This window comes from Mustela nigripes, chromosome 2 (genome assembly GCF_022355385.1).
Source record: "Mustela nigripes isolate SB6536 chromosome 2, MUSNIG.SB6536, whole genome shotgun sequence".
NCBI classification, from domain to species: Eukaryota; Metazoa; Chordata; class Mammalia; order Carnivora; family Mustelidae; genus Mustela; species Mustela nigripes.
Window position 1 is genome coordinate 17,634,401 of NC_081558.1, and position 24,934 is coordinate 17,659,334.

The 24,934-nt window shown below is 57.6% G+C and overlaps 2 protein-coding genes across 14 annotated transcripts in view; one reads left to right on the top strand and one right to left on the bottom strand.

Annotated features, from left to right (window-relative positions):
• DHX30 (DExH-box helicase 30) overlaps positions 1 to 10,752 on the top strand; it is a 29,378-nt gene extending 18,626 nt beyond the window's left edge. For all 4 annotated transcript variants that reach the window (XM_059389620.1, XM_059389622.1, XM_059389621.1 and 1 more), the window contains 16 exons: positions 2,620 to 2,921; positions 3,357 to 3,477; positions 4,200 to 4,349; positions 6,192 to 6,344; positions 6,655 to 7,491; positions 7,750 to 7,825; positions 7,911 to 8,015; positions 8,281 to 8,456; positions 8,702 to 8,908; positions 9,004 to 9,085; positions 9,162 to 9,355; positions 9,451 to 9,610; positions 9,720 to 9,877; positions 9,990 to 10,093; positions 10,174 to 10,313; positions 10,425 to 10,752. In XM_059389620.1, the coding sequence (XP_059245603.1) occupies positions 2,620 to 2,921; positions 3,357 to 3,477; positions 4,200 to 4,349; positions 6,192 to 6,344; positions 6,655 to 7,491; positions 7,750 to 7,825; positions 7,911 to 8,015; positions 8,281 to 8,456; positions 8,702 to 8,908; positions 9,004 to 9,085; positions 9,162 to 9,355; positions 9,451 to 9,610; positions 9,720 to 9,877; positions 9,990 to 10,093; positions 10,174 to 10,313; positions 10,425 to 10,678 (3,219 nt within the window). In that variant the 3' untranslated portion in view covers positions 10,679 to 10,752. The remainder of the gene's footprint in view (positions 1 to 2,619; positions 2,922 to 3,356; positions 3,478 to 4,199; positions 4,350 to 6,191; positions 6,345 to 6,654; positions 7,492 to 7,749; positions 7,826 to 7,910; positions 8,016 to 8,280; positions 8,457 to 8,701; positions 8,909 to 9,003; positions 9,086 to 9,161; positions 9,356 to 9,450; positions 9,611 to 9,719; positions 9,878 to 9,989; positions 10,094 to 10,173; positions 10,314 to 10,424) is intronic.
• A 385-nt stretch (positions 10,753 to 11,137) lies between these two features.
• Positions 11,138 to 24,934, bottom strand: part of MAP4 (microtubule associated protein 4) — a 197,325-nt gene continuing 183,528 nt past the window's right edge. For 5 of the 10 annotated variants that reach the window (XM_059389608.1, XM_059389617.1, XM_059389614.1 and 2 more), the window contains 5 exons: positions 22,936 to 23,028; positions 17,156 to 17,237; positions 15,562 to 15,674; positions 13,517 to 13,706; positions 13,197 to 13,390 (listed from right to left, as the gene is read on the bottom strand). In XM_059389608.1, the coding sequence (XP_059245591.1) occupies positions 13,383 to 13,390; positions 13,517 to 13,706; positions 15,562 to 15,674; positions 17,156 to 17,237; positions 22,936 to 23,028 (486 nt within the window). In that variant the 3' untranslated portion in view covers positions 13,197 to 13,382. Of the gene's footprint in view, positions 13,391 to 13,516; positions 13,707 to 15,561; positions 15,675 to 17,155; positions 17,238 to 22,935; positions 23,029 to 24,934 lie in introns of all 10 variants that reach the window. The other 5 variants (XM_059389612.1, XM_059389610.1, XM_059389618.1 and 2 more) reach the window with 3 other exon arrangements.

A 24,934-nucleotide genomic window follows, 5' to 3' on the forward strand; every position in this document is an offset into this window, starting at 1 on the left:
GACAGAGAGAGATCACAAGTAGGCAGAGAGAGAGAGAGGAGGAAGCAGGCTCCCTGCTGAGCAGAGAGCCCGATGCGGGACTCGATCCCAGGACCCCGAGATCATGACCTGAGCCGAAGGCAGCGGCTTAACCCACTGAGCCACCCAGGCGCCCCCACAGGGATGCTTCTTAAGGCCCCACGGTACACAGGGCAACATCCCACAGCAAGGAATTAGCTGGTCCCAATGCCAGTAGTGCTGCGGGTGAGAGATTCTTCTCTGACGTTTGAAGGTGGACTCGGTGCAGCAAGTCATGGTCACGTCCCTCCCCCGCCCTCTCTCTGTCCCTATCTCTGCTGTGCTCATAGCCTCTTTTTTGATTCATTTGTTGAATTGTGGTAAGTTACCCAAAATATAAAATTTACCATCTTAACCATTTTTCAGCGAACAGTTGAGTAGTGGTAAGCTTTGTGCATCAAGTCTCCAGAACTTTCTCACCTGGCAAAACTGAACTTCCAGAGCCATTTAACAGCAAATTCCCTTCCCGTCAGCCACTGGCAGCCACCGACCTGCTGATTCTATGAGTTCGACTCCTCTGGGACTTCATAGCCTCATATAAGTGGAATCCTACAGTATTTGTCTCTTTGTCTCTGGCTTATTGGACTTGCATGGTGTCCTCAGGGTCCGTTCACGGAGCCTGTGCCAGAACTGAGGCGCACTCCCTGGTCTGGCCGTGCTGCATCCGGTTTGTGCACTCCTGCGCCGATGGCCACTTCGGTTGTTTCCAGCTCTCGGCCCTTGCGGATGCTGCCGCTGCGAGCATGAGTGTACAATGAGTCTCCTCAGGACGCTGCTGTCAGTGCCCAGAAATGGAATTGTTGGATCACATGGTAGTTCTCTTCTTAATTCTTGTAAGGAATTGCCGTGCTTGTCCCACGGTGGCTGTAGCGCTTCATGTTCCCACCCACAGGGCACAGGCTCGCTCTGTCTGTACCGGCGCTTCGGGATGTGGGTTTTGGCAGCTGTCCTCGTGCGCGTTGGGTGGGATCCCTTAATTTTGACTGGCATTTCCCTAATGCGTACTGACGTTGGGCATCTTTTCTTTTCTGTCTCTTTTTTAAGGTAAATTCTTAAGTTTTGTGTTGACTGCACAGAGCTTTCTCTGTAGGTAAGAGATCACATCCCAATGGGTAGATCTTGTACAGATCAGCTGGAAAGGACAGAATGAGCTGAAGAGAGTGTTTGCTTTTCACATCCCCAGGCCTGGTCCTTGCCCGTCAGAAGGAGGTAGCTCTGTCGGTCTTCACAGCTCCCAGAAGCATCTTTGCTCACTGTCCTTCCGTTGCCTTCCCTGTGGGAAACACACAGCTTCAGAGCACAGGGAGCTGCGTTAGAACCGAACGGAGTCTCCCTTCTGAGACGTGAGGGGGGAAGGGCCTGCTTTCATCAAGTCTTCTTGCCCTGATGGAGTTGAAAATGAGGCACAAGTTCTAAAGGGCAGCGTTAAACCAAGCTGGCGATGGATTTGTGGAAAATGAAGTTCCATAGTCACATACAGTAATTGGTTTTATTTGGGGGGAAGGGAGTTTCTCCCCCAAATGTTCCTAACGCAGGTGGGAGGAGGTGTTGGGGTTTTGTGCCTGAATGGGTCATCTCGCGCCACGAGCAGCTACAGTTTCGGAGGCCGTGTTGGCGTCTTGTGTTTATTCCATTTGTGTCTCTTTGGAGAAATGTGTGACGTTCTTGGTCTGTTGTTTAAGAGGGTGGATGTTAAGCAGGAGTCCTTTCGGTGTTCTGGAGTTCACAGCCTTTCCATTCCCCAGCGTGCACGCTCGGTTCCACAGCTCCTTCCTCCCCCTGCCCCCTCCAGAGCAGAGTGTGTATGGGCATTGCCCTCCTGCTCGGTGCCTCTTGCCGCGGCACAGAGGTCACTAAGAGCAAATGCCCGAGCAGCTTAGCCAGACTTGGATTGGAATTATGTTCCTTATGTTCATCTGGCTTCTCCGTTTGTGGTTCCTTAGAGCCTGGTCACCTGCATTTTTGTTCTGCCTCATGGGTTTGAAGTTTCCTGTGGGCAGGGACCGGGTCTCGTTTCTCCTGGTGACGCGCAGGGGAGCCAGCTCGTTGCTTTGTGTGTGCTGGAGACTCCGCACGTTTTATTGGGTATTCTCTGTGGAAGAGAATGAAGCTATAGTATGTTTTAAAATAAGACATTCTGTGTGAAGGCTTTACAAGTATCCCAGGTTATTTTTAGAATACGCTCTCAGCATAGGGTTCTTTGGTCAGACGGGAGATAGATCTGTTTTGTAGGGTGGGCTCCATTTTTCCTAACTGCTGTATTCACCGAAGCTTTCTAGATCACTATGTGAATGTATCAGCTTTCCCACTGCCCGTGGGTTTTTGTTGTTGTTGTTGTTGTTTCAGTTTTTTGTCTAATAGATGTAAGAGTTTACCTTGTCATTTTCATGTGTCAGAGTTAGACATGTGCATTCTTACCCAGTTCTGGCCTGGGGGCTCGGGCGGGCGGATGGGTGCAAAGGTATGGCTCCTGCATAGGGGACTTGCAGTGTAAGGGGGCAGGTTTTGGACAGACTGAGGCATGAGGATGCCCCCTCACAACACTCCTCCCCCCCCCCCCAGGGCTGGGGACTGCTGGGTCCCCGAAACGAGCTGTTTGATGCAGCCAAATACCGTGTGCTAGCCGATCGCTTTGGCTCTCCGGCTGACAGCTGGTGGCGCCCGGAACCCACCATGCCACCTACTTCCTGGCGGCAGCTGAACCCTGAGAGCATTCGGCCAGGGGGCCCTGGGGGCCTATCCCGCTCCTTGGGCCGGGAGGAAGAGGAGGATGAGGAGGAAGAGCTGGAAGAGGGGACCATTGATGTCACTGACTTCCTGTCCATGACGCAGCAGGACTCCCACACCCCACTCAGGGACTCGAGGTACAGCTGGATGTGGGGGATGCAGGGAAGCTGGCTGCACCTTGACATAGGGATGGGGGGTGTTTCCTGGGAAGCTTGTTCATATCGGTACGTCGGTACGCCTGCCATTGTGCTGTGTGGCTGGGCTTCCGCAGGACGGCAGCAGGGACCCTTCCTCCGGGCATACTTGGGTCCCACTGAGGCCCAGCCACTACTCTGCCTGCCCCTGGGCCCCTACCCCCTGCCCGTAGTTACCTGGGGGAACGGAGGGAGCAGCAGTCATGCTGTGTGTCTGAGGGGATCATAGGCCATGCGAAGATGCTGGGCCTGCCGTCTTTTCGTGCCTCTTGCTGCCTCCTGCGCCCCTGCGCTGTCCCGGCCCCCTGGGCCTCAGAGCCTGAGGTGAATGGACCCAGGAAGAGAGAGATTTTTCACCTGAACTTTTGGTCCTCCCAGGGGGGGTTCCTTTGAAATGACAGACGATGACAGTGCTATTAGGGCTCTGACCCAGTTTCCGCTTCCCAAGAACCTTCTGGCCAAAGTGATTCAGATAGCAACATCGTCCTCCACAGCTAAGGTGAGTCGGGTCTCTGTGAAGTGTGTGTGGGTGGGGAGCTGGCTTGGTTGTGTCTGCTTGTCCCTGGGACCGGGTAGGAGAGGATCTGCAGGTATGTGTGAGCTCTGCCCTTAGCCGGCACATAGGCCAGGCGGGGGGCTCGGGGTCCTTGGACTATAAAGAAGGTGATGCGGCTGGGACTGAGTGGCGGGTGGTGTGGGAACTTGGGGTGAGCTAGCTCCGTGGGAATGGGAGACCCGAGTTCGGTCCGGGGTGGCTGGCAGGAGTGGCATAGAGGTGGCGCTGTCTGGCTGAGGTTGAGTTTCATCTCTGTGGCCGGGCCTCGGGCTTCGGTCAGCATAGCTTCTCCCTAGGGCTAAGGGCTTTATGCACCCCCAGAATATGCCTGGTTCTGGCTCATGCTGACAGGTTCGACCGACAGCTGCCAACATCCCTGTTTGCTTCAGAGGTGCTGAGAGCACAGTGGGCTTGGAGGGTAGGTGGCGGCCCTGGCCAGACACTGTCTTCTGCTTCAAAACCACGGGATGGCTGGAGAGGCCAGCCCTGGCCTAGGGAGCCATGGCCCTATCGGGGCTGGCTTCTGCTGCCCAGTGGCCCATCTCGTGTGCCCGATATTTGGCACCTGTTGAGATGGGGGTTCATTTTCCATTGCTGGATTCCTTGGGATTCTGAGAACTGCTTTCTCTGCCTTTCTATAGCCATTTCTCTTGCCTTTCATGTAGAACCTCATGCAGTTCCATACCGTGGGCACCAAGACCAAGCTGTCCACCCTCACTCTGCTCTGGCCCTGTCCCATGACCTTTGTCGCCAAAGGGCGCCGCAAAGCGGAGGCTGAGAATAAGGCGGCGGCCCTGGCCTGCAAGAAACTGAAGGTGAGTCGGGACGGGGCAGTCCCTGGCATGATGTGTGTGAGGTCTTGGAGCCCCCCTACCTTTGGCAAATCGGTCCAGTTCTCCAGGAAATGGAATCCACCACACCAGGCCTTTGGCCTGAGCACAAAAGCATCTGATGTCCAAGCCTTGCTTGTCAGGCCGTGTGGCTGCTGTTCCCAGGAATATCCTACTCCCTCCGAAGGTGCTTTGCTTGGAGCTCAGCCTTATTGGTCTGTTGCCAGAATCCAGGTGAATTAGGGAGGGGACATGGGTGTTGTTTAGAATGGCTGGGGGAATGGTGCCCTTGCTGAGAGGCAGACTTGGTATCCAGAAAGATCTAGATTACCTGGGCTTTGTGGGCAAAATGGATCATAAGGTGCTACCTCCGTGAGCCCCAAGGTGAGGCAGTTAGAGGCTCCGGAGTCCAGCTGTGTGCAGTGGTGGGAGCCAGCGCTGCCATGACTGCCCCAGAAGTGGGTGATCTGAACACACAGCAGCACAGTTTTGTGTGCAGAGAAAGAGGGCGAGGAGGCCCTGCTCTTTGCTCTGGTCAGATAGACCTTTGGTGCATGTTGGGCTCTGGGAACCCCATTTTAGCCACAGCTGCTGGTGAGAGTGAGAGCCAAGAGAATGGAGGAGGGATCAGGGCAGCTGGGAGTGCAGTCCGTTAAGCATGCAACTCTTGGTTTCAGCTCAGGTCATGTTCTCAGGGTCCTGGGATCAAGCCCTGGATGTAGAACTCAGGGCTCAGCAGGGAGTCTGCTTGAGAGTCTCTCCCTCTGCCCTTCCCCCGACTTGCATGTGTGCACTCACTCAAAGAGGTGAATGAATGAAATCTCAAAAAAAAAAAAAAGAAAGAGAGAGGTACGGTACCTGTGGCTCTGGTGATGGATGGAACTTTGTGGAAGTCTTGAGTCTTAGCTGGATAGACACTGAGGATCCGGAGCCTCGCAGTGTGGGCGTGTCACAGGAAGGAGCCAGCTCCCAGGTGGCAGTGGTGCGGTGCGCACAGCTGGCTGGTCGCTGGTCAGAGGCCTCGCGGACAAACCCGCAGGCCTGGGAAAGGTGGAAGCCTGAGAGAGGCGGTTGTGTGAGCACCTCTGTGCCCCAGGGACTAGATGCTTGCCCTTGGGGTTGGCCCGGAGCCCAGAGGGAGTTGGTGAGCCCTTGTGGGGGTAGTATTCCTGAAGGAGGGAGTCTTGGGGGGCAAGCAGTCCTGATGGCACAGGGGACAGGAGCACGGGAGTAGGGCGGACAGACCGGTTTTGCACACCTGCCTGAGGTGTTGGGACATGGGACTTGGGGCATGTGTTTATCAAGTTGTACGAATAGACATTTCTAAGAAATTCTATCTACGTTTGTCTGATGGGGTCACGGGAGGAATGGGTGCCATGTGGAGACAGGGCGGGATGGCAGCTGGTCCAGAAAGGTTGCAGGGGGGCTTGTGCTTTGGAGGTAGTGAAAACAGGGTGCCGTAAGGCTCTGATGGGGTCCGTAAGGGCCCGGCCCCCCTGGCTTAGAGGTCCGTACTGGGAATTCGTAGAGATGAGGTTGGGCTGTCACGGGGGCTCCGCTGTTCCAGGAGAGGTTTCTGAGGGGCATTCCTCCCGGACCTGTCGGATCCTGTTCTGGGGATGATTTTTAACTAGTTATGTTTTGGGACAGGGTGGAGATTACATTTTCCAGGTTCCTAATTGTTCTTCTCTGTACAATGTCTGCTAAAACCCAAAATCTCTTAGAGAAATGTTTGCTCTGCATGATTTTGCTCAAGCTCCTGAGCCAGTGTGGGCTGGTTCTGGGGCGGCAGGGGCCTGGAGCGAGCCATGCATGTCCCCTCTGCAGAGCCTGGGCCTGGTGGACCGCAACAATGAGCCGCTTACCCACGCCATGTATAACCTGGCCTCTCTGCGTGAACTGGGTGAGACGCAGCGCCGGCCGTGCACCATCCAGGTGCCTGAGCCCATCCTCCGAAAGATAGAGACCTTCCTGAACCATGTAAGAGAGCCCAGAGAATCCCTCCCCAACCCCGCCCCTGGCTCCTTCCAGTTTCTCCTGACTGAAGGCCTCCGGGTGCAGTGGGCATTGCCACCCACCCCTTGTCCCCACTGAGGCTGGAGCCGGGAGCGCCCTGGCCCCAAGCAGCCCAGTCTCGCCCGCGAGAGTCCTTAGGCAGTTGTGCACGGAGCCCCCCGCCAGCGGGCTGGGTCACGGCGTCCGGCCCGGCTGAACCGTGTGGAGGGTCTCGAGTGAATGAGGAAGGAAGTATCTGGCCTTCACCGCTGTGCTTGCTTCTCCCATCCCTCAGTACCCTGTGGACAGTTCGTGGATCTCTCCGGAGCTCCGGCTGCAGAGCGAGGACGTCTTGCCCCTGGGCAAGGACTCAGGGCCCCTGAGTGACCCTATCACAGGCAAGCCCTACGTGCCCCTGTCAGAAGCAGAGGAGGTACGTCTGAGCCAGAACTTGCTGGAGCTGTGGCGGCGGCGAGGGCCAGTCTGGCAGGAGGCCCCCCAGCTCCCTGTGGACCCGCATCGGGACACCATCCTCAACGCCATCGAGCAGCACCCAGTGGTGGTCATCTCTGGGGACACGGGCTGCGGCAAGACCACGCGCATCCCCCAGCTGCTGCTGGAGCGCTACGTGACCGAGGGCCGCGGCGCACGCTGCAACGTGATTATCACGCAACCGCGTCGCATCTCCGCTGTGTCCGTGGCACAGCGGGTCAGCCATGAACTGGGCCCCTCCTTGCGCCGGAACGTGGGCTTCCAGGTGCGGTTGGAAAGCAAGCCCCCGGCCCGCGGCGGAGCCCTGCTCTTCTGCACCGTGGGCATCCTGCTGCGGAAGCTGCAGAGCAACCCCAGCCTGGAGGGTGTGAGCCACGTCATCGTGGATGAGGTCCACGAGCGGGACGTGAACACGGACTTCCTGCTGATTCTGCTCAAGGGCCTGCAGCGGCTCAACCCAGCCCTGCGACTTGTGCTCATGAGCGCCACGGGCGATAACGAGCGCTTCTCCCGCTATTTTGGCGGCTGCCCTGTCATCAAGGTGCCGGGCTTCATGTACCCGGTCAAGGAGCACTACTTGGAGGACATCCTGGCCAAGCTGGGCAAGCACCAGTACCCGCACCGGCACCGGCACCACGAGGTGAGGGGACCCGCCCGCCCACCCCGGCCTTTCCTCTGGCTTCCCCGCCTCCCTGCCCCTGTGGCACCATGGCCTTGGGCAAGGCTGTGCTCCCAAGTCTGTGTCCTTGACAGAAACAGAACAGTCAGGGTTCCTGGGCAGGGGGTAGTAAGGGTTGGGCAGGGGTGACCTGTTGAGGGCCTCAGCCTCGCTGAGTCACAGACCAGCTGCGTTCTTGCCCTGGGCCCGTGACTGTGGCCTTTCCCCCCAACCCCCCAGTCTGAGGATGAGTGCGCACTCGATTTGGACCTCGTGACGGATCTGGTTCTGCACATTGATGCCCGAGGGGAGCCAGGTGGGTGCTCTCCCCTCTGCCTTGTGCCCACCCTGACTGCCAGCTGCCGAGAGTGACGGCTCACGCCTGCAGGGCCCCTTTACAGGTGGAATCCTCTGCTTCCTGCCTGGTTGGCAGGAGATAAAAGGAGTACAGCAACGCCTCCAGGAGGCCCTGGGCATGCACGAAAGCAAGTACCTCATCCTGCCAGGTGAGAGTGGGCGAGTGGAGCGCGATGGCCCCCAGACACTGGTCTTGCCCTCTGGCCTGGGGACTCTAACCCAGCGGGGACTCCAGGGGCCTGGGTTTCTGATCAGCCAGCCCTGCTTCTGCTGGCTTTTCCACCTTGAGTGGGCATATGTAGTCTTGATCTGGGTCTCAGTTCCATCAAAATGGGATCAAAATTGTTGTCCTGTGGCCTCATCACAGGGAGCAGGAGCTGTGCCCATAACCAGCATGTTCTTGCTGCCCACCAGTGCACTCCAACATCCCCATGATGGACCAGAAGGCCATATTCCAACAGCCGCCGGTTGGGGTGCGCAAGATTGTGTTGGCCACCAATATCGCAGAGACGTCGATCACAGTCAATGATATTGTGCATGTGGTGGACAGCGGTCTGCACAAGGAGGAGCGCTATGACCTGAAGACCAAGGTGGCACCCATCTCCTGGGCCCAGCCAGCCCCTGGGGGAAGAACTACAAGTTCCGAGGTGGCCCCCAGCCCAGATCAGCCTTGGACCTGCTGTGTGTGTCCGGAGAAGGCCACACTCGTGGGCTCTCGGTGTCCCTGTTGTGGGGGGGCCGTTGAGGGATTGAGTGAGGTGAAGGCGAGACGAGGGGCAGGGCTGAGGAAGGCCGGTTGGCCTCTGCGTCGCTGCTCACCTGCCCCCTCCCCCAGGTGTCCTGCCTGGAGACTGTGTGGGTGTCACGAGCCAACGTGATCCAGCGCCGGGGCCGGGCGGGCCGCTGCCAGTCAGGCTTTGCCTACCACCTGTTCCCGCGGAGCCGGCTGGAGAAAATGGTCCCTTTCCAAGTGCCAGAGATTCTGCGCACGCCCCTCGAGAACCTGGTGCTACAAGCCAAAATCCACATGCCTGAGAAGACGGTGCGCCAGAGCGGGGGCTGGGCTGGGGCTGGACATGGTGCGGGGCAGGTGGGATGTGGGGCTCACGGCCCATGTCTGGCTGCTGCTTGCTGTAGGCAGTGGAGTTCCTTTCCAAGGCCGTGGACAGTCCGAACATCAAGGCGGTGGATGAGGCTGTGATCTTGCTCCAGGAGATCGGTGAGTGGGGCCGGGCCGGGCCGGGCAGGGCTGCAGGGTGGCTCTGAGGGGGAGTCTGACCGCGGAGCTATTGCAGGGGTGCTGGACCAGCGGGAGTACCTGACCACCCTGGGGCAGCGCCTGGCCCACATCTCCACTGACCCCCGGCTGGCCAAGGCCATAGTGCTGGCTGCCATCTTCCGTTGCCTGCACCCGCTGCTGGTGGTCGTTTCCTGCCTCACCCGGGACCCCTTCAGCAGTAGCCTGCAGAACAGGGCGGAGGTGGACAAGGTCAGACCCAGTCCCTCCCCGACCCCGTCCCGAAGCTGCCATCGCCGCCGGCCCTCACCCTGTGGCCTCGGTGCCCCCCTCCCACTCCCTCCCAGGTGAAGGCACTGTTGAGCCATGATAGCGGCAGTGACCACCTGGCCTTTGTGCGGGCCGTTGCCGGCTGGGAGGAGGTGCTGCGCTGGCAGGACCGCAGCTCCCGTGAGAACTATCTGGAGGAAAACCTGCTGTACGCCCCCAGCCTGCGGTTCATCCATGGTCAGTGGCCCTTCCCCCGCCCCAACCCCCCCAACCTAAGGCCCAGGCTTGTGGTTCCCCAGCCTTGTGGCTTAGGGGTCGCAGGCCTAGCCCGCCTTCACCTCCCCAGGACTCATCAAGCAGTTCTCGGAGAACATTTACGAGGCTTTCCTGGTGGGGAAGCCCTCAGACTGCACCCTGGCCTCTGCCCAGTGCAACGAGTACAGCGAAGAGGAGGAGCTGGTGAAGGGGGTGCTGATGGCGGGCCTCTACCCCAACCTCATCCAGGTGCTGCCTTGGGGAAGGGGCCAGAGGGCCCCAGCCTCCTTCCCCCATCAACCCCACCCCCTAGCCCGCTGCTTCTCGCTCAGCCTGCCCGTCTCTCCTTTGATCCTTGTAGGTGAGACAGGGCAAGGTGACCCGGCAGGGCAAATTCAAGCCCAACAGCGTCACTTACAGGACCAAATCAGGAAACATCTTGCTACACAAGTCGACCATTAACAGGTAGGAAGCAGGCAGGGCCGGGGGAAGGGCAGCTGGCCTGGTCAAGACGGGTGGACTCACCCCTGCCTTCTATTCCATAGAGAGGCCACGCGGCTGCGGAGCCGGTGGCTGACGTATTTCATGGCTGTCAAGTCCAACGGCAGTGTCTTCGTCCGGGACTCCTCCCAGGTGCACCCACTAGCTGTGCTGCTGCTGACCGACGGGGATGTCCACATCCGTGGTGGGTACTCACCTGCCTTCTGCCCCACCGCGGCTTGGGCTGGTCTGCGTCCCTGGTGGGGAGCCCCCAGCCTGGCCTCACCTCTGCGGTCTCTTCCCCCACCCCCTACAGATGATGGGCGCCGGGCTACCATCTCCCTGAGCGACAGTGATCTGCTGCGGCTGGAGGGGGACTCGCGCACCGTGCGGCTGCTTCGGGAGCTGCGCCGAGCGCTGGGCCGCATGGTGGAGCGGAGTCTGCGCAGCGAGCTGGCCGCTCTGCCGCCAGGCGTGCAGCAGGAGCATGGGCAGCTGCTGGCGCTGCTGGCGGAGCTGCTGCGTGGGCCCTGCGGCAGCTTTGACGTACGCAAGACGGCGGATGACTGAGCCCCGTTGTCTGCTGGGGCTGTGTACAGAGTGCAAATGTTTATTTAAAATAAAGTTCTATTTATCCCTTGTGAGCATTGCTCTCCGCGGGGGGCTCCTCTCTCGGGGGCCTGGCACCCATGCTCCTGCTTCTTGCAGGGCCCAGGGCTGCTGCCTTTTCTGGGCCAGGACCCTGGCCTCCCTCTTGGGGCCAGTGGTCCACTGCAGGCTCTTCGTGAATCTTTACCTCCTAGCCCCTTGAGCAGAACCAGGGACAAGTTCCACAGGCAGCTAAGGCCACTTGAACCTTAACCTTCAGGGGCCTTAGGTGGTATAGCAGCCCTTTTGTGAGCTGTGATTTTGCTAATAAAGTCATCAAGACAGCATGGTACCCAGCAGCCCGCAGCGGATGCACTATGGGGCAAGGTCAGTGATGCTGGAGCTGGAGACAAACCAGGACGGACAGAAGAGACGGGCCTGTGCGGTAGGACATCATGAGCTTTATTGACTCTTGAGATAAGTACAACAGAATCACAGATTGACACAGGCAATGGCTGAGCCAGAAGCAAACTGGAAGTGCAGAAATGCACCCACATGCTGTCAGGGCACCTTCTCGGCCTTGGGGGACGCTTCAAGGGAGCTGGGACCACACCAGCCCACACAGACTGTTCCCCATGAGGCTCACTTCTCACAGCCTTTCCCTCGGACTGGGAGCCAGTCACCTGCCTCAGCATCTGTGGCCCCGGGGCTAAAGAGGGTACAGGTACTTTCCGGCCCTGCAGCTGCCCCACTTCCTCCCCAGCTGCCTTCCGTCCCTCTCCTGCTGACAAGACGAGGGTGCCCCGATGTCCTTGGCACATGGCACTCTAGCATCTGGTGCAGGGAAGGCTTTCTCCACCAGCCCCCTGCAGCATGTGCTCGGGGAGCTGCGGATGTGGTGTCCCACCTCCCTGAGGGAAATGCTACCTCCGACGTGGGAGAACCTGCCGGCCCAGATGCCCGCCCTCTACATGGAGGTCCGATCGGAACCAACGTCAAGAACCCTTCCTCCTGGGCTCCAGGAAGGGAGACAACAGGTGCAGTGGCGGGGTGGGGCGGCGAGGGGCCAAGTCTGGCGACCTCAAGGGGCAAGTCTGCACTGCAGGAAATGCTCCTCCAGAGGAGACGCCCTCAGAGACTCTCTGCCATTTCACTACAAACTGTTACATTTTAATCCTTTATTAGAAACCATGCAAACTTTAATACAAAAAAAAAAAAATACAAGTGCAATAAGAATCTTCGTGTCAATACAATTCCCGGGATTTCTCATCATTGCAGCTGTCCCAAGACCAGGCCTAGCTGGGACACCCCTGCACAGGCTGGTCTCGCCTCTCCCCCTCCCCAGTCAGGCTGTTAGGGGTGGGGGAGATGGCTGGTCTCCTGCCTTTTTGAAATTTCCACACCTGATTCCCCATCCCCCACATGAGTCTGGACATCTTGGGCTCCTGGTAACAGGGCTCTGGTGTCCTAGGCCTTCGAGTCTGGAGGATTATGACCTCCAGAGTCCTTCCCTGTTTCTCCAGCCCCAAACTTGTACCTCCCACTACATCCCAGGGAATGAGACAGAGATGCCAAAACCAGCCTCTTGGTTAGAAAAGAAAAGCAGCATACACACAAAATACCAGAACAACCAGACCCACACTCTGACCAGTCCCTAGTATGCCCTCCCTGCTCACCAGGCTACAGCCCCTGCACCTCACCTGCCGTGCCCACACCTTCTCCGGGGCCCCAAGCTGCCCAGGCCAGGGCAGCCCCTGATGCCTGACCTCCTGGCTGGAGGCTTAAGGATCTCCCCTCCCTGTTTCCTTTAACACCTACTGAGGACTTTCATTTAGACATGGCTTCAACCTGCAAAACTCCTCTACCAGTTTTTAGGTTATTTAAAAAAAAAAAAAAAAAAAAAAAGAGAAAAAAGAAAAGAGTGTGTGACAGCAGCTAGGCGGGTATGGGAAGCAGTGAGGACAGTCAGAGCTGACCCCTAACTAACTTGGGGCAGGGCAGCAAGAGGTGCCTGGCCCCACCTGCACAGTGGGCACCACAGAGGGTCACAGGGAGAGGCAGTGGCTTAGCGGGCTCCGGGGGGTGCTGTCAGCATCCTGCCACCGCGCAGCTGTCCAGCTCCACTCTTCTCTCCAAGTGGGCCCAGCGAGGAGGGTGGGTATGTCAGTTTCTCTTGGGTTTGGTCCGAAAAACCCAAAGAGGAGGTTGGAATCCCGTTCCCCCCCTCCTAGATCCCATAAGATCCCAAGTTGGCCTCCCCAGCCCATTCACCTCCCAACCCCATGTGCAGAGCGATGTGCAATGATGGGACAGGAACAAAGCAAGTAGTGGGCCCAGGGCGGGGAGCAGTGGAGGTTTGGGAGTGGGTCTGCTGCTGCCGGGGGCAAGCAGGGCGGGGGAAGGGGGTAGGGCCTGGAGGACTGCCCAGCATCCAAGCCGTGTGGGGTCTAGATCGCAGCCCGGGAGAGGGAGCCAAGGGCCCGGGTGCCTGAGCTGGGGCCGCCAGGGAAGTAGGGGGGGCGGGAGACAATGTCAGCCCCGTGGTCGGTGCGGGCCCTGGCGTTTGCCCGGAACGTCAGCCTGTAGGTCTCAATCTGCAGTGACACGGGAGGAAGGAAGGGAGGGGGGAACAAGGGACACAAGAGGGGGAACACAGGGGATGGAAGACGAGACCAGAATGTCATCATTAGATGCCTGGAAAATAAAAGGTTGCTTGGTTAAAATTTAGGCCACACTCTACTCAAAAAAAAAAAAAAAGTTTCAATTTGCAGCCAGTGGCAGGGCCCCCGGCTGGCCCTCAGGCCAAGCCCAGCCACTTACTTGTCTCCTGGATCTGGCTGTCCAAGGTCTGGGCCTCCCTTTGGTCACCACCCCCTGCCAGGGTGGTGTGGCCACTGAGGCCACTGGCTGAAGTGGGGGCGCCAGCTTCGGGCGCTGGCTCAGGGATGGCCGGCTCCTCCCCAGCGGGGGGGCCCGGACACGGAGGGGCCTCGCTGCCACCGCCCTCAGTCTACAATGAAACAGTGGGGGAGACAGTGCAGGGTCAGTCGGGGAGGAGGTGGGATGGGTGATGGTGGTGGGTTTTACACACAGCCCCCGCCCCACCCCTGCCCCCAGTTGGCCGAAGAATCTAGGCCAGGTACTCCCCGCCCCGATCTCCCACCATGAGGCGACTCCTGACCCCGAGGCCTGGCCCAGCGCAGAGCAAGAGAGCACAGCCCTAGGCCCAGCGTGCGGCCTAGCTAGTGACACACTCTGGAAGACTCCTCCGTGAAGGGCAAGGTTCCCTGCAGTCTTTCTGGGGTGAAAGGCGAGAGGGGCAGGCTTCTCACCCACGATGGCACCGAACAGCTAGCCGTGACACCGGCTCAGCAGCAAAAACTCGGGGGACGATCGCTGAGTATGGGTCTGCAACTGGCTGAGAAGCAGGGGTACTGCAGGCCAGCTAGGGAGCTCTGAGAGCCCAAAATCGGGTTAGAGGGGTGCAGCCTGCCACCTCTGACCCCGTGAACTCCAGACCACTCCCATCGCAGAGGGGCTGCACAGAGAGGCTCTCTTGGAAACTCAGGGGCACCCCTGCCTGTTCACCTAGCCGTCTCCAGACACGGAGGCCTCTGCTGTGCTGGGCGCCCTCCTGGAGCCTGGGGACACAGGAGGGGTGGCCAGAGAGGTGTGACCCAGAGAAACTCTGGGGCCCCGAGGGCTTCCTAGGAGGAGGATGGCGTGGGCGGTGAACACCCAGTACGAGTAAAGCAGAAAAGGGAAGGCCAGTGGGGAGCTGGAACCTGTGGGCCCCAGAATGCCCCAAAGGGGACAATGACTCCACAGTGGTTTCTAATCACAACAGTGAAGGAGACAGGCCTCTGTATTGGAAAACAACTCCAGAAATAATAAAGGGAGATGATGTGAATAAAGAACACCAGACTTGGGGGTCAGAAGGCCCAGGTGCAAACCCTGGCCCAGAGTACCTGCCACGTGGCCTCGGACAAGGGACGACACCTGAGCTAGTGCCCCACTAGGACAGACTAGGGAGTGGCTCCTCACTGGGTCTGGAGGCATGACTGAGCCTGGGACAGGGCCAGGACCCCAAACTGGGATCGGAAGCTGGGAGAGACGCTGGGCTGGGCCAGGCAGGAGGGAAGGCCCACCACAGCTGCTCTTCTCCCTCACCCCTGCTCCCCTTCCCCTGAGCAGCTGCAGCTCTCCTCAGCAAGCTGCTCCCCCCGGGGTCTCCCCGCCCCCGCAACGACACGGAACAGAGGACAACAGCATCTTGACACAAAGGGTCTGGCGGTGCTGTGGAAGGAGGGAGGAAGGGAAGGCGGGCGGGAGGGAGGAAGGCAGGCAGGAGAGGCCCAGCCAGGCCCGAGAATGGGAAGCCCTGCCCACCTGAGCGCCCTCCCAGAGCCCCAGCCTGGGGTGGCGCTGAAGCCGTGCGACCCTGCTCTCGGGGCCAGCAGAGCCTTGCATGGAGCATGTCCCCACGTGCCCTCTCCTGAGGCAGACAGGGACAGTCAGGCCACGCGGACCACCCACCTTGTGGGGGAGTAGCATCCCAGCTCACAGGCCCTTTGGAAATGGCTGAGATGGGCTCAGAAAGGCAGGCCACGGCTCTCAGGAGAGGGTCTCTCCCCAGGTGGACAGGGCCGAGGCCGCTGGGCCGGGGCCTCTTTACCTGTCCTGCCTCACTCGGGGCTGATGATGAACACGGGGAACACACAACGGCGTGGGGAACAGGACTCCTGACGATACTGAGGGGCGGTGACAGGCACCCAGCTGCTGGGACCCCGACTCCAGCGGCACCACCCCACCCACCCTGGCCAGGCAGCGTCCCCTGCTGTGGCCCCCGCTGCCCCACTCGCTACCTTCACGGCACCTCCTGCAGGCAGGTGGCCCACATTATCGAGGGATCCCACCTTCGCCTGGGCCTTCTCCTTGAAGTTCAACTTCTGACTTTCAATCTTGACATCTCCTCCACCTGAAAACAAAAAACCACCGGTCACACAGGCAAAACCGGGAGGCTGGAACAGGAATCCTAGCTTGGCCGAGGACCTGCTGCGTGCCCAGTACAGACACCAATGTGACCTGTTCCCAGCGGCTCTGGGGACAACGCAGGATGGACAGTGAACGTGCCTGTCACAGAGGACTCACCTTCTCAAAGTGGGGCTGACAATCTGCACCTGCAGTGGAACGCCTCCACCGAGAAGCAAAGTCACCCTCACCTCTGCCAGAGGCCCGAGGCACAGCCTCCAGCCAAACATCTGAAGGTGGCTCGAGGGCGTGTGCTTTTAGGTTCTCTTGGCAGTGTAGTGACTCCCTCCGACTGGGGGGTACGGGGTGACCCAGCTTCCTTTCAATCTACAAATATTCTGTCCGTCAGGGTTAGGATCCTGGTTTCACAGCTGCTAGAGCTGAGGCTGGAAAAGACGAATGACTTGCCCAAAGTCACTGTCAAGCTGGTGACGGGCAGACAGGATGGAACTGATCTGTCTGAGCCGCTGAACTGAGCTGCACTATAGTGACAAGAAGGAAAGTGGAAAGCAGCTTCTCTGCAGTGCAGGAAAAGGAAGAGCGGTGGGAATGGTCCTGGCACTGAGTTTAGAAAGGACAGGGACAGGGTCCGGGGCCCAGTGCTCCTGCCTGGCTGGGGCATGGAGGTGGCACACCAGGACAAGGTTCAGAGCTGACAGCCACCGTGTGGTTACGGGATCTGGGCCCAGACTGCTCTGCTGGGTCCACCCTGCTCCAGGCCCCGCAGCTGCACTTCCCTCACGTGGCCATCTCCTCCGCTCACGTCCCAGCTTCTTGCCAAGTTAACCAACTCGGCCCCACCCTGAAGTCCACCCCCGCCCCAGGCAAAATCCAGGCCTCCAGTCAGTCAGCAGCACTAGGGAGTGAGGTACCAGACTAGAGTAGATTTTCCAGATAAAAAAGTTAAGGGCCAAACTGTTCTGATTCTTTTAAACAGGACATGTTCTCTAATGAATGATGACACTTTCTGCTGAGAGGGAACGCCATGGCCCCGGTTCCCGGTTCCTGGCCTCCGGCCTCCGGGAAGCCAGGCCCAGGGTTGGGGCTGACCATACCCCTGCTGCAGCAGAGAGACCCCAGCCGTGGCCAGCTGCTGAGGTTCCACTGCCTCAGGAGAACCTACTCCAACAACTCCTTGGGTACCAGGTCTTGGCCCGTGACCTGGGAGGGCCAGGCCCGTGGCAGGTGCTGGAGACAGTGATGCCCAGGCCAATGGCAGCCTTCACGACCTGCTCCTCCTCAGAGGCCCCGAGGTGTTGAGTGCCCAGAGCCCCCTCCCTGACAGGCACTTCACTGCGCAGTTGGCATCACTGCCTCCTGGGCGGGGGGCAGCTCCAGGAATCCTGAGGGAATGACCAATGCAGCTGGCCTTGGCAGGACCACAGGCCCCAGGCATGCTGGGATTGGGGTGTAGGAGACAGCACTCACCAGGTTTGTGCTTGATGTTGGCCTTGGACCCACACTTGGAGGAGACCTTAGAGATGTCCACCTTCTTATTCTGAATCTGAACCTGAGAAACCAATCGCAAGAAGAGCACTGCCTCAGAGAGAGGCTGTATCCAAGGCCTGCAGCCTCTGCGCCCACCCTGGCAGACCGAAAGTGGTTCCCATGCACACTGGGCCGCTCCCTCCCCGCCGCAACGGTACACCTGCTGGGAAGCTCTTCTCCCATTTGTCTGGATCCAAATCTAAAATGTCATTTTGTTCCACCTGAAATCTTACCCATTAACCCCTTGCTCAGAGAAAATCTGGAGTCATGTTTTCATGTTCTGCCAGTTCTTCCTACTGTGTGTTTCCCTCCTGGGTGACCACACAGGCGTCTGTCTAGGATGCGTACTCCTGCTTCATTCATGTTACAAACGTTTTCCCACAGAAGTTGAGAATTGTAAAGAGGGGCCACATATAATAATCTATTCTCTAAGATCTTATATAAACCGAATCCATGTCTGATATTGAACATTTGGATTTTTTCTAATTTTTCACCATTAAAACCATGGCAGCAATATGGGTGCCTTGGGGGCCTGGTTGGTTGGGTGGGCACCTATCTGACTTGCTTTCAGCTTGGGTCATGATCTCAGGGATGTGGGATTAAGCCCCGTGTTGGGCTCCACGCTCAGTGGAGTCTGCTTAGGACTTTCTCTCTCCCTCTGCACCCCCACCCCTCACTCTCTCCCCCTACAAAAAAAATCTTAAAAACGAAAACAAAACCAAAAACCCACCATGGCAGCAGTAAGTATCTTTATGAACAGAAGTCATGACAATTCTGATGACCCTGTAAGCAGGATGCCCAGAACTTCAGTTACCTGGCTAAAGGTTTAGACTGTATATATTAAGGTTCTTAAGCCATGGGACCTAACTGCTTTCTAGAAATGTGACAACGGACATCCACCACCAAGCTGAAGTGTTTGTCCGACCACATCCTCCTCCCAGCACTGGATATTCCCACTAAAAACAATAACAACGTTCTTCCCGTAAGCAGTTTGAAGTGATCTCTGAAAATGGCTCATTATTCACTTGATCCATAAAACCCCACAAAGTCAGGTAAATCAAGAGGCTCAAACCTTCGCGTTCACTTTAAGAACATGCGAAACGGCCCAGGCCATCCAGGGGAGGTATAATCGAAAAGGCGCCAAGTATCTGAAAGGTGTCCCTTTGCAGGAGCCACCCCGTCGCCACGATGGAGGAGGGGCGGAGGCGGGACGCAGGCCCAGGCTGAAGGGCAGGGCCGGACACAGGATGGGTGCCCCAAGACAGTGCTTACTTTTAATTGCCCATGCTTAGAGAGGCAGAGTCACGCTGAACCGAAAGCGTGGGAGTCTGATTCCCTGGTCACGGAGCATAACAGGAGATCAAAGTCACTAAGACGCAGTGTGGAGCTCCCGGGGCTCGGGGCTGGGTGAGCCCATACCGCGCTCTCCCTGCCACTCGAGCTGCTCCGGACTGGAGGGAGCAGGCCGTTCCTAAACCAGAAGATGCAGCTGCTCAGAAGAAAACGGGATCCCAAGGGAACCCGAAGAACCAGAACCTGAGGCCCTGGAGGACATTCTGCATAGAATATGTGCAGATAAGGTTAAAACAAAAAACCACCACCACCACCCAAACTTTGCTAATTTATATGTGAACACTGCTCAGTTCCGCTGCTCTGCTGGTTGTTCAGGGAAGTCATGCACCCCTGCACGACAGGCCCCTCGCCCCCTCGTGGCGCCGAGCACCACACAGCGGTGTCCGGGCGCAGAGCCCATGCCAGCGGCTCCGGGCCCACAGCTGCAGCGATGAGGCGCAGCCTCCAGGCTCCATGACGCTCTGGTTAGCCTGACTTTCTGCTCACCGCCGGGGAGTCATCAAAGGACGACTAGCCTTCTATCTGACAGGAATCCTGTAGGGGTGAGCATTTCGCTACTGGGACTGAGGGCTTGTGCTTCATCTACAAGTGGGCACCGGGTTCTGGGATGAAGATTCCAGGGTCCTGTGAGTGGCCCAGCTGCTCCCTGGTTCTGTGGAAGAGCCCAGCTTTCCCCTGCAGTCAAGTCCTCCAGGCAGGGGCCCAGGGAGGCCTGCCAGCAGGTGCCACACCCACCAGTGTGGTCCCATCACCTTCTAGCACCCTCTCCCTCGTCAGCGTGAGAAAATACGGTTTCGACTGTACTCCAAGAGAATACGTGCAATGCCTACTGCATTTTCCTGCGCCCGCCTGCAGCCCAGGGCCGGCCACAGAGTCATTTCCCATAATCCTCAGCTTGCGTGAGCCATCGTCCCTCGCTGCTCATACTGCCCCTCGCCTGGCAAGCCCACCGCTTTCTCCTCCCTGTCCCTCGAAGCCCAGCTCAAGGGCCACCTTCTTCAAAGCCTTCCTGGGCTCTAGCCTCACTCCACCTCTTCTTTGCGTCATCATGAAGGGACGTGAGCATCAACAGGACACTAAGTGGTTCACGCATTCAGTCGTCATTTATAAAGGACTTATCACCCTCAAAACAAAGGCCTCCGCTTTGTCTCCTTTTTCCAACAAGGCTGCAATTCTCCCGAAATGAGAACACAGGGAAGTGCTTTTCCCAACCAAATGTTCTGGCAGCCACTGAACCAAGACAGATGTGTCCCGCAGCACCGGTGGCAACTCATCTTGTGCCAACCCCGAGACAGCCGCACGCAGGGACAGAGCTCACTGGCCCAGGTCTAGAGCCCACGCATTTCCTGAGCCAGCGTTCTGCCACTGAGGCCACCACTTGTTTACTTCTTGTCTGGTCCTCAAGTAAACATCATCTGGTGAAGAGGCAGTTCTGCTTTAAAGACATGCGCCAGCCAGTGGACGGAGTAGGAAGCAACACAGTGCACCCGTACTGAACGCATGGCTCTTGGTACTGGCCACCCGAGAGAAAGAGAGAGAGAGAGAGAGAGAGAGAAAACCAGAGAGTGAAACACGACGTGAAATACCACCACAACCTATGAAAGTCTTGCAAAAATCTGGGGGTGGGGGAGATCAAACCTGAGTCAATGTACAGACTATCAAGGGACACGGAAGCACACTAAATGAAGCCATGGGGCTGTCATCAGCAGAGTCCAGATTCGAGGATAAGCGACTTGGTTTACACATGAAAAATAACTGAAAGGGGCCTGCAGAGTAAAAAGAAACTTAAGACAAGAGACACATCAACCAATCAGTTTATGGGCCTTACTTGGATCCTGATTCAAACAAGCAAACCTGTTTAACATGTCAGTGGGAGTCCGACACCCACGTACGTACACGAACATATGTACGCACATGAAGAGTTCTTATCTTTTAAAGTTATAAACCGAGAATCTGCAGACGAATGATGTATCTAGGACTGGGCACAAGGAGGGACACCTGGCTGGCTCCATGGAGCGGGTGACTCTTGATCTCAGGGTCACAGGTCTGAGACCCCCACTGGGTGTAGTAGAGATCATTTTTAAAAAAAGGCTGGCCACAAGGAAAATAAACGAAGCTGGGTAAAAGGTTCATCCAGTTCACTGTAGTGTTTTTTTCCTATTTTTGTATGTATTTGAAAATTCTCTACAACTTCAAGTTTTAAAAAAGTGTAACTGTGTCCCCCTCACTTAATGAGGCCCGCTGCATCTGAGACGTGGCTGGCACAGAGAGAAGGCACAGTCCCTTCCAAATAATTCTCCCCGACTTGCCCTCGTCCCCCGCCTTCTCGCCACCACTTGATGCTTTAGGGAGGCACGTGCCGCCTCCCTGACCTAGGACATGTGTCTCTCAGACATGCTGCCCTAGCGGAAGCCACGCTGCCTCTGCAGCCCTCTTGCTGTCCCGCCGCCCACGGACGCCCCACACCTCACTCTAGCTGTTTGCACCATCTGTGCCCCCCACCACCCCGGCCTGTGACACACCGCAGGCAGCGGTAGAGGCTGAGATGACACAGCCACCAGGTCTGTAAGAACCCATCACACACGTCTCTCCTTATGAGGGTGAAATGGGAGAAAAATGGTCCCAAAATCTTCAATTGGGGGAAAATCTGCTCTGCTCCCTGCTCTCACGTGTCCCTGGTTCCCAACAAGGGGGGCACATGTACGGGTGGCGGGGGGCTCTGGAGCAATGACGGGGGTCCTGCTCCAGGCCTCTCCTCGGGTGTCGGGCTCAGAATCTATCCAGGAGGGGACGAGGTTTGTGTGTGACACGGGACACTGCTCGGCCTGCATGGCGGGCCCACACTTTCTCCACGGCACGTGTGTCTGTGCTGGCTTCATGAAGGGGCTGAAGGAAGGACAGTGCCTCCATCCAGGCCGTTTGTCCTCCTCTCGCCGCCCCCAAACACTGCTCCCAGGCAGCTTCCGGATGCCTTGCTGTCTAAGGAGGCCTCCCCTGACAATAAAACGTTTATAGGGCGCCTGGGGCTCAGTTGGTTCAGCGGCCAACTCTGAACTGTGGCTCAGGTCATGAGACTGAGCACAGGGTCTGCTCATCCCTGTCCCCCCTGCTCTGTCATCATGTGTCTCCCCCTAGCTCACACTCTCTAATAAATCAATAAAATCTTTTAAAAAACCTTGGAAATCATGCGTAAGCAGTGTGGGACGAGCACAGGTGGTGACGAATGATGCCTATGTCCTGAGCTCGTGCACAGACCGCACGCCATACCAAGTGCATTTCTGTCACACACACGACAGATCCCTTCAGACTCTCCTGCCCACCGGTCTTCATCTAGGCCAAAGCCTGGAAGGAAAGCTAAAGTCGGTGCCACCCGGGACCCTCGTAAGCGGGATCTTTATCACCTGAAGCAGATACTGTCTTTAAACGCTTCACCCACACCAGTGGCTCCTGTCGGGCCAGCTCCCAAGCCAGCCGGCTGCCTCTCCCCACCCGGGGTGTCCAGGCTGCCATTCCCGCCCAAGCCAGAAGAGCCACCGGTGGGGAAGTGACTTGAAGGAGATGCAGTCAGGGGGCTTGTGCGGAGTGAGAAAGGGATGCCCTGAGACGGAGGCCTCCCAGCAGAGCCACTGGGGGTGGGGTGGGGCAGTGCTGGTAAGCCACGCGCAGCATAGCACGGCCACTGAAGGGGCAGGAGGGACCGAGCCTGAAAACGAACAGGGCGAGCAGAGCAGCACTCAGCCCAGTTCCGGCCAGGAAGGAGAAGGAGCAGAGTGGGCAGGACGGAGCAGGGTGGGCTCCCTGCGGTGGGGAGAGAAGCAGGTGAGGAGTGGCGAAGGCGAAGGCCGCTCCACACACACTCCTCTCCAGCGCGTGCCGGACTCACACCTGCCTCTGCAGTCACGGGGACACGTGCAGAGCGAACAGGTGTTCTTCACGCTGGACCAGGACCCCCAGCAGCCAGAGCCACCTGTGTTCCCCACACAGAGCTCAGGGCTGGTACAGAAGGGCAGCATGATAAAGGAGTGTGTGGATGGAAGAAGGAAGGGGACAAAGAAAAGGAGCGGCTAAGGGAACACGAGAGGAAGGCTTCAGGAAGGCGACGAGTCGGGGAAAGAGAGCAGACCGGAAAGAGGGGGGAGAGGATGCCACGTGGGCGTCAATGGGTTGTTTTATCGAGGGGTTCCCCGACACAGCCAGTCTAAGCACACCGCGACCCTGAGGTCTCCCCTCACTCCGACAGCCTGCATCTGGGAGGAAGCCCCCGGGTCAGGCTGCTGTGGCCCTGTCAGCGTGGGCAGGTGGCCCTCTCCCCAGGGTGCCCATGGGGGCTGTGCCTCAGACACCAGCTGTCCAGAGCTCATACTTACATTACCACCTCCAGGGACATGCTTAATATTGTCCTTGGAACCACACTTGGACTGAATATGGCTGTAGCTCACTTTTTTCGAGACTATCTGGACCTGGAGTGTTAGAGAACAGAAAAAAAAAACAACACAAAGGGAGAGGGCTGGTTAGAACCGACACGGGGAGTCCACACGTGAGCACAGCGGCCAACAGAGTGGGGCTACAGCTCCGGCCCACCTGCAGCGGAACAGCTGTGGAGAAGCACGGGGGAAGGAATCTGAGGGAAGCGGGAGAGGGAGTGAAGACAAGAACAGACAACACGAGGACAGAAGCAGAGGTTGCAGAAGGGCTAATGGTCCTCCTTGCTGGTCCTTGGGGCCGGGCTGTGGTTCGCGAGGCCCAGGCAGCAGCAGGCCCCGGATGCCCACCTGGGCACAGCCCCGCTCCTCCTCCCACCTGCTCTTTCCCCAAAAGCTGACGCGGTGTCCGGGGACTCCTCTCTGCAAGGGTCCTGCTCATCAGACTGGTCCTCACCGAAGCCTGGCCCTTCCCTTAAAGCTGGGGCTGGGAACTACGGCAGCCAGACCCACTCTGGGAGGCCAAGGCTGCTCAGAGAAGCACCGAGCATCTGGCTCACAGGGCACAGATCTGATACAGGAAGGAAGGGACACCATAGCTCAGTTATGAATGCAAATGGACCAGAGGCCACTAGCCCTGCCATGCGGAATCCGGACGCCAGGGGGAGCACACGCCATATTCTTGGCAGCTCCACATTCAAGCAGCCTCTCAGGGCTCGAGAAAGCACAGGACGGGTGAACTTCTGGTCTAGATTTTTTTTCAGCTAGAGGGTAAAAACACTTCCTTCAATCTTCCACATGCCCGATCCTGTGCTCTGTGAGTTTCATGCGCAAGGAGAAGTGGCTCCAAGCAGCGCTGCAGTGATGCATTATGGGGCGGGCGGGGGTGGGGTGGGTACGGGGACTGGACACAGCACACTGTAGTGCTTCTGAATGGTTCCCCTTGGAATGCAGCCACACAAAGGCCCAGGCTCTAAGGGCTGGAACAAAGAATTCTCTTTGAGCCTTCTGAAAAAGAAACAGTTGCCAGCTTCCTTCCTTCCTTTGCTTCAGAGCCCTTCACAAATGAAGCAGGCCCCAAGCTGAAGAGTTTTCCACACAGTGGAGGAATCCATCCGGAGAAATTCCGACCCAAATACCTTACAGTTTTGTGCCTTCTTTACAATGTCAGTGATGAGTAACTGGTTAGCAAACTGTTTCCTAATGAAACCCTGTTCTGAACCAGAGGCCTCCAGGGCCTGCAGGAGTCGCCTAGAAGCCTCACTGATTGTACAGATTCCTTGGGCTGACACTGCCCACCTTGGGCCCTGAGAGCTGGAGGTTAGGCCCCTCCAGCAGCCCCTGGCTGGAGTGACCACCGACATGCCACAGCTAAGGGAAGAAGATTCCCACAGCAAGCATTAGGGGCCTGGTTCCAGGATGTGGAGGCAAAGAGGAAAGAACCTAGAGTTTCTGCTTACCTGGGCAAGCCCTAGGCTGAGTGGGTTTCCAGAGGGAATGACCATTCAAACCTCAGGAGGGGACATGGGGAACCGGAGCAAATGATGCTATCTCTTAGTCAGCATGTTATGAGAGGGGCCTTCTGGGTCACTTTAAAGCACCAGAGCTCCAGGTGCTGGAAAGTAACCAATGCCATGTCTCCCTGAGGCAGGACCTAGGTGCTTGGTGTGCATGTTTCGTGTGCAACACAGGTGGGGTTTCACATCAAGGTCAGTGGGAAGGAAGTGGCTGAAGGTCTTTGGATCCATGTTATCCAGTTGAATAAATATTCCCCAGAGGGTAATGGGCTCCCAACTCTGTTAACTGTCAGGGTTAATACAGAAATTTTTCTGATGGCTGGCTGAGTCATCAAACAAAGAGGAGGGAATGCAGGAGCAACGTAGAAACTAGTTCAGGACAGGAAAAAAGTGCAGTAGAAGGGAAAGTGACTCAGGCTGGAAGAAAC